At 38.5% G+C, this 8,275-nt stretch overlaps 1 protein-coding gene across 1 annotated transcript; it reads left to right on the forward strand.

The window, feature by feature from the left end:
• Positions 1 to 221: 221 nt before the first annotated feature.
• On the forward strand, positions 222 to 7,547 carry LOC118226504 (histone chaperone ASF1-like). Its single transcript, XM_035416198.1, has 4 exons — positions 222 to 915; positions 3,395 to 3,510; positions 4,665 to 4,841; positions 5,050 to 7,547. Exons 1-4 carry the CDS (start codon positions 807 to 809, stop codon positions 5,257 to 5,259), a joined length of 612 nt encoding a protein of 203 aa, XP_035272089.1. The 5' UTR covers positions 222 to 806; the 3' UTR covers positions 5,260 to 7,547.
• The last annotated feature ends 728 nt before the right edge of the window (positions 7,548 to 8,275 follow it).

Raw genomic sequence — 8,275 nt, forward strand, 5'->3', positions numbered from 1 at the left:
TTTGTGTTTACTCAGTTTCCCTTAGTTGAATATTCAATTTTGTCTAAAGATCTGAAACCGTTCAGCGTGATAAAAATAGCAATAATAGGGTAAATCAGAAAAGGGGAAAATACTTTGTCACAACATACATATAAAGTACTTTAGGTAGAATATTATTTCATTTTGTATATGAAATCCAATCCAATGAAAACCCCACAACACAAAACCCCCTTTGCTTCCCTTGAAAAATTTTGTGAGGGGGTTTTATTTTGACATAAGGTTTATTGTGCGCCTGAACCATATCAAGGACCAGTGCTGTTGTCATAGCTAGAGCGTATTGTGGGGACATCATAGCCCGGGCGACATACAATTCATTACATATTCAGCAGAGGGCGCTCAAACCGAAGCATAAAAGAATGACATACGGAGAACCGAACTGATTTTTCTGATGATTTAAGTAGGCAACCTAGCTATCTAGCTGCACTGCTGCTGCTGGCCGTGGTGGTGTCCATAATGTTTAGTTCTATATTGAACGGTCTGAAAAAACTAACTCAATGGTTATCCGTTATATACCTCCGAAAACAGCCAGCTTGTGTGGCTTCACAACGAGATAGCTAGGCTATTTCACGAGTTGGACTCGGTTAGATAGCTGATGAGACAATACAGCCCCGCTTTGGACGAGGCTGCTGCCGTGGGCTTTCAGGCAGCGCTACCAGTACCATCGTGTTCTGAAGCGCTGACTCTGCACCTGTGCAGCAAGCTAACGTTGCCTAGGTAGCTTTCTATCATTACTAGACAGTGTTCGTGGAACCGTCAGCTGACAAACTATGGCAAAGGTACAAGTAAACAGTGTAATCGTACTGGATAATCCATCTCCGTTTTTTAACCCCTTTCAGTTTGAGATCACCTTCGAGTGTATAGAAGATTTGCCTGAAGGTAAGTTTTTTTTGCGGCGTTAGCCACGAACCGTTAAGATTAATGTTCCCATAATTTCAAGTTAATCAGTGGTCTAATCGTAGGCATGGCAACATAGCAGCGTTTTTACTTTCCGTTACCTGCTGCTGCTGCTGCTGCTGGGATGGGGTTTCCAGCCAGCAGGCTAGACTAGCTAGTTGTCATTCAGTTAGTTTAGGGGTTTCGTACATTGTATAGTGTGACATTTAAACCAAACCAAACAATTTGACTCTCTGAGTGCATGGCGAACGTCAGCTCATAAGATAATGTTTCTAGGGTTGTTGTTATTCTTTGCTAGCTTAAAAAAGCGACGCCAATTGACGTTGAGTAACAAACGTATCGATATAATGTTGGGTAACCTGGTGTTTGGCTAATTAGTTGGAGTAAGTTGGCTAGCTAACGTTTCTTTTTTGAAGTACTGGTGCATAGTAGTCTAAATTTATAACTTTAGACCTATTGCAGTTCACTAGTACAGTTGAAGGATTTAGTCAACGTTAACCATATGCTTACTTGCATGAGTAACGTTAATTGCATCCCTTAGCAGTTTATTTTTTTTAGCATTGCTTTTATTCTCATTAAAGCTAGTCAATAAATGATTGGCCAGGAACAATTTCTGCCAGGAAGAGCATTTATTCTTACTTTGAGTAGATGGACCTCTACTTTGTCTCTGCCTCATGCTGCTGCACTCTATCAGACAGGAATGGTGTGCTTATGTATGAACATAAACTACAGTTAAGTAGCATCTCACATGTGCTTTGCATTAGACGTGGGGAAGCTATACTGTAAACCAAATAGCCTACATTACACCTTGTATTCTGAGGGATTTATTTACTTCTAATGGGGGGGCACGGTGGTGCACTGGATAGCTGCAAGAGGGTTTGAAACTCGGCCGGGGCCTTTCTGTGTGGAGTTTGCATGTTCTACCCATAGACTGTACCCGTGCCTGGGTTTCCTCAGGGTACTCCGTTTTTTTCCCCACAATCCAAACACATGCAGGTTTCAGCTAATTGGGGGCGGGGGGTATTCACGGGGCACTGTTGTAAAAGAGCGTCAACCTACCCTGTATAAATGAAGGTTCATAAATAGTGTTTTAATGTGGTGTGTATCTTTTCCCCCACAGCGCGCAGGCAGGACTGCCGCCGTTGGCTGTGCGTGGAAAATTGTGGTCACTCACTCACCCATTCATGCACGTTTAGTCGGATGGATGTGCATGTGCTTCGTTTAGTAGGACGCATTCGCAGGTGGTGCTAGCTAAAATGTGTCTGCGGTAGTGAGTTGCACCCTGGTTCTGGACAGTTCCGTGCTTGTTTAGTCAATATTCACTGACGTTTTAGTAATAAGGGGATACTGTTTTTGACCAATAGGCTCTGTAACCTAAGCAAAGTTTCAAGTTTATAAATTAAACAATATATATATAAACAAAATTAAAGTTTATGAATATCTGTAGCTAGCTAGCCATGATTTAGCTTGTTAGAACAGGTTATAACCATTGGAACATTGGCGGTGTAGCTTTCTCTGAGCTGTGATAACTATTAAAAAACTTTGTAACATAGTCGAATGATGGAAAGTAAGAAAAAATATGTTTGATCGTAGTTCTTAATCACAACTAATGAGTTAGGTTAACTTTAATAACTTAAAGAACATTGAAACAATGAGAACGTTCAAGTGGAATTTACTGGAAGTCATGATTAAGGCAGCTGGGAAACTTATGTTTTTGGCCAGACCGCAACAGTGGGGCCAGCCCTACAAATGAAAATGTCTGTGACTGACTGAGTGAGTGATGAAGTCACACCATTGGTCAGCCGGATCACGTGTTAGGTCCAGCCATATACTAGGTTTTAACCTGGTTTTATTTAAATATTATTTTTTCCAGTGCAAACATGGTGAACGTAGTAAACCAGATTTTAACCAACAAAATCCAGTTTACATGGATAATTAGTAAGATTGTGCATGCTATCCCACTACCAGTACAAGTTGGGAAAAAGATTTAATATATTTCCCGGGGGTTGCAGTACAACCCCCCAGGAAAAAACAACAGCCAGTTTTTGCAACTTACCTGCTCATCTCACGTCCATGCTGAGTATCACCGTTTTATATTAACCCAAGTGAAGATACAAATATGCACAAACAAATCCTTTAATCCAGTTGCAATTCAAACATGTAGGTCTACTTCTATTTTAAACCCCCAATAAGTCTAAATACAAAACAGGTAGACTGCCTCACGTGACCTAATCACCCAGAGCTCCACACAAGCTACCCAAGAAAGACCTCCAATTCCATTTCAACCCCTTTACAGAATGAACATTTCTTAACAGGGTTATACCATGTAATTGCCATGAAAGAGGTATTGTAAAAATGTGTGTTGATCGCCACTGGAACAGAGAGACATTCCAAGAATCACCGCTTGTTAAAATGTACAGGAAATCCCATGTCTTCATACCTGCAATTGATTGTCCTACAGATCTGGAGTGGAAAATAATTTATGTGGGATCAGCAGAGAGTGAAGAATATGACCAGGTGCTGGACTCTGTTCTTGTTGGACCAGTGCCTGCAGGAAGGCACATGTTTGTGTTCCAGGTAACCTCTCCTTTTTGCCCTTTACAGAAAGCACCAAATGCCTGACATTTCTGCTTTAACTTGCGTCCTTGTGAACTATGCTCTTTGATAGCTTATTCTGACACAAATAATTTTACTAACATGTCCCTTTGGTTGAAATAGATTTCAGAAGCCCAAGTGATTTAATGTTGATAGAGAAAATGACCATACTAAAAACTGAACCAGTGCACCTGGGATGCACAATAAGGGCTGATCCGTTTCAGGATTTTGTGCCTGCTTCTGCTCATAATTATTTACTTAGCTCTATCGTATCTCGATCTGGCATTTGAATAAGCACCAGCTACAGCCACAGACTACAAGTGTACGCTAAAGATTTTTACTGTGCTCGAGTACAGGAGTGAACCAGCGTTGTTTATAGAGCTGTCGTGAAGCTAAAACTAAGGTAACCGTTTGTAACAAAAACCAGAGTGACAGACCGGTCCTCTAGGGCAGGATTTGTACATCCCTGCAGTACACAATAGTATAAAGAAGTACACAATGTTGAAGTTCCCTCAAGCAGTTTTGCTTTTATATGACATATGATCTCTAAATGGCAATACGTCTCGAGTGTTTCTCACCAGAATTATTAAGCTTTTAAAATATTGCCTTAATTTAATCCATTAAGACTTTCAGGTTAGGCTGGGTGTATTTGTGTATTCACTGGATCATGGATGATTGACATTTTTTTTTGCCAAATTTACATCACACATTTTACGGCAAACCATTGCTGAGTCTTGCTGTTGACAGGCGGTAGCTAGTTTTCCGACCATACTTGCAATTAATTATGCTATTGTTTTGAAGTTCTTTTCAGACAGCTGTGCTAAGGGAGCCACATGCGTTATAGAGACATTCATTGCCAGAAGGCAATGAAAGGTGGTGAGAAGCGATGCAGTCCTAACAGCAGTGAGAACCTCACTCCATATTTAGTAGTCAGTTGAGCATAAACGGGTCCTTTTTGGCAACGAGAAGGGATTGAGTGCTAGTGATAAGTTATTCAACAGCTTGAACCATCCTACCACTTACAATGCACGGGGTTATTACTGTATATATTCACTATACACCCTTGCATACTGTAGATGCGAGTGGGTCTTCATTACTCTGATTTTCTTTGTTTCTGTTCTGCTTCTTGTCTTCAGGCTGATGCAGCAAATCCTGCCCTGATCCCTGACGGAGATGCAGTGGGAGTCACTGTCGTGTTGATAACGTGTACCTACAGGACACACGAGTTTATTCGGGTTGGGTATTATGTGAACAATGAATATATGGACCCAGAGCTCAGAGAAAATCCACCCGTAAAACCAGATTTTGCAAAGGTAATTATTGATGTAAGGTATGTCATACCTGTTAAGTTAGTAAATGGTGTCATACTAAATATCTACGTTTCTTATATAGATCGGTAATAAAAAGACATAAAAAATTTGACATTGTTCTGTGTACAACTGCATTTTAAACTATCAAGGAATGTTAAGATGTTTGCTGCATTTTCGAAAGCAGCTTTTCATATTTTCTTTTGCTTCTCAGCTCCAGAGAAACATCCTGGCCTCAAACCCACGAGTCACACGCTTCCACATTAACTGGGATGAGAGTAACGTGAAAATGGATCATTCAGAGCCCCCAAACCTCAGCATTCAGCCGTTGCTCACTTCAGACAACTCGACTTCATCATCTAAAGGGCTGGTCACTGGGAATTCGTTACACCTCATGTCAGACTCACTTATGAACTGTCTATGACTGACCAGCTTCAACGTCATTGCCATTCTGTGAAGGAAAGGCTTATTCTGGAAAAAATGGTCTTTCTATGTTCTGTTTTAATTGTGTGTGTTACTTTGTTATAATGCCAGTGAATATAACATCAGGTTCTGAAAAGGCTAAGATTCCTTTTGATCGCCTCATTTGTGGCATTTCACCATCTAATTGCAAAACAGAAGTGCTGCTGTTATTTTTGTGAGAGTTGCTCTCAGTCAGACCAACATCTGTTTTCCACTGATGGAGCAGTGCTGAACTAAGCCATTCTAGACTATGGCCTAGCTTATCAATGCAGTTGGTTTTACATTATCGTGCACAGTTGTAGGAGAGGTACATATTACTGCAAGAAAAAATGTAACTTCAAGTTTCACTTTGTTAACAAATGTATTCATCTTGTATTAATCCTTGTTCAAGTAGTGCTGGTTCTGTCCACAGCTGTGTATGCTATCTGTAAAAACTATACATTTGTTCTAACTATTGAGCTTAACTGGTAGTTGCACTACGCAGAATATCGACAGAATATTTCTCCTTTTTGACAGTTTTGTAGCTGACTGACAAAAGTCACACATCCTATGCTCGTTGGTAACCACGCCAGCACTACATTGGTTGTGGTGTAGAGTAAACATGGGTAAACCTGGTTTGTTTTGAAAAAGACATTTATATGACGGTGGAAGTCCACCTGCAATTTGTGTATAAGGGACTCACTGTTTGGCAGCTGCAACAAAAAGGCTCAAATGAATATTATATTATGCTGATGATGCATACAACATAGTTGAAAATGGCATTTGCTTTTTTGGTTTCAGAACATGGTATAAGAGCAAGAAGGCATAATATTGGTGGAAAATACCAAATAAGGTACTTTAAAAGTGGATGCTGCCATTTCACGTGTAGCGGTTGGAAAGACACGTGTGTGAAAGAAAAAAATGTAATGAATACAGGAAAGTTTTTTTTTTTTTTTTTTTTTTTTTTAATGAGAAAATATTTTAGAAAATTGGCCTGCTACCAAAGGAGGGAAGATTGCATTCTGCTGTGCAAAATGCATTCATTACCTGCAAGAAAGCCATTCATTAGGGGCCAAATAATCAGACATTTTTGCAGTGCAAGATGTGCCACATTGGCGGCGGTGAGGGTGGGGGGCGGGGTTGTTAATTGACCACCATTTGTCATTTATGGCAATAAAAGTATTTAAATTTTGTCAAATATACTTCTGACAGTAGTGAGGAAGTCCATCTGTGTGTGGATTGAGAGACGGATGGAATTTTTCCATGGGGAGTGAAATGCCATCCAACAATATGGAGGACTACTGTTCTTGTCAGACACAGAGCATGCTAAAATAAGTAGAGCCCAGACTGACATGCAAAACTGAAATTTTTAAAGACTGCTTCTGTCAGATGAACTTGAATATATATATATGGCTTCACTTAAACATATATATATACTGTATGTGTGTGTGTGTGTGTGTATATATATATATATATATATATATATATATATATATAGTGTAATAATTTGAAAGCTAAAACATCTATCCAATGTATTTAACTGTGCTAATCCAGGTTGTCAGAATTAGCATAGGCTATATTTTATGTTACCAACAAGTGAACTAAAAATGCAGTTGTACCCTGCTTATGCATGTTTATGTATTGGGTGAGCAGTACAACGTTTCCCCTCTATTCACCATTGACAGCAGTAGGTAGTTCAGACAGTGTTTAGTGTGACTGACTACAACACAGTAAAAATAAGCGGGAGGGCATCTCTTTGACTTCTGCCAACATGCTGTCACTTAAGAATCTTGAGAATCCATTGTACAGCGATTGTTATATTGCTGATGTCAGCCTTCTCACCCAGTTGGACAGTTTTATATTTCAAAACTACTCTGTGAAGCTAAGTTTAATAATAATTTTAGTAATAAATGTTATAGATCTAACTATATTTTTCCATATAATATGCAAAAATATGAGATTTTGCACACAATCCACCATTCACATCTAAAGCAAATATTTTAAAAATATTTTATTAATGAAGATTCCACAATATGTTATGCTGATATGCTGATGCTCTAACATGCCAGCATATTATTTGCTGCACAGACTTAGCATGGGCTAAAAGTTTTGGTGATTTTGCACTAATCTTGCCTTTTAGTTCATTATTTTTTAAAGTACATTTTAAGCTCTGTCTCTAAGTATATTGTGGCTTTGGCTTTGCTTTTCATAGTACAGCAGGTGATAAAATGCATTGTCTACAATTATTAAAATGTGTCATTTAATAATTGACTTAGGCTTGAAGTCTTTGTTGCAATTTAATTCAGAGTAAACATGTATATGTGTGTGTGTATATATATAGATTGAGCTCCATAATGTTTGGGACAAAGACATGTTTTGTTTTTTTCTTGATTTGAACAGTCAAGGGTGGTGGGAGGATGTGGGCTGATTGTTTGACTTCTCCAGTTTCTAGTAACCATCTTCCCTATGCATTTGTATATGGGGGTGGGTGGGGAATTTTTGTTTCATCACAAACAACATTGGTTTTGTCACATAGGTAGGGAATTAACTGGAGTTCGTTACCATTTCATTTAAGGATATACTAGACACATTTACGGATTCCGATTTTGGAAGAAAAACGGGGAAACCTTGCTTGAGAGTATTCCATATACTTAAAAGTATTTCATATGCATTGCATAATTACAACCCATAAGCTATATAAAGTTAAACTATTTTTATGTAAATAAACACGTGCAAAACAATTGCAATTATATTATACAAATGTAAAACTCCACAATTGTAATTTGGATTCATTTTGATGTAAATAATCTTATGTCGCTTAAAGTGCATTTTGTAGATGCTCTGGCTTCGGAGCATTTATTTATAACAATAATGGCGAATATAACATTTCACATAAAAGTAATTTATTATTTTGTACTCTATACGGATGAGCTCGTAGGTACGGATGATTTTTCCAATTTAACAAATATATATGAATGAATGAATGAATGTGAAAATCA

Source organism: Anguilla anguilla, chromosome 4 (genome assembly GCF_013347855.1).
Source record: "Anguilla anguilla isolate fAngAng1 chromosome 4, fAngAng1.pri, whole genome shotgun sequence".
Lineage (NCBI taxonomy): Eukaryota > Metazoa > Chordata > Actinopteri > Anguilliformes > Anguillidae > Anguilla > Anguilla anguilla.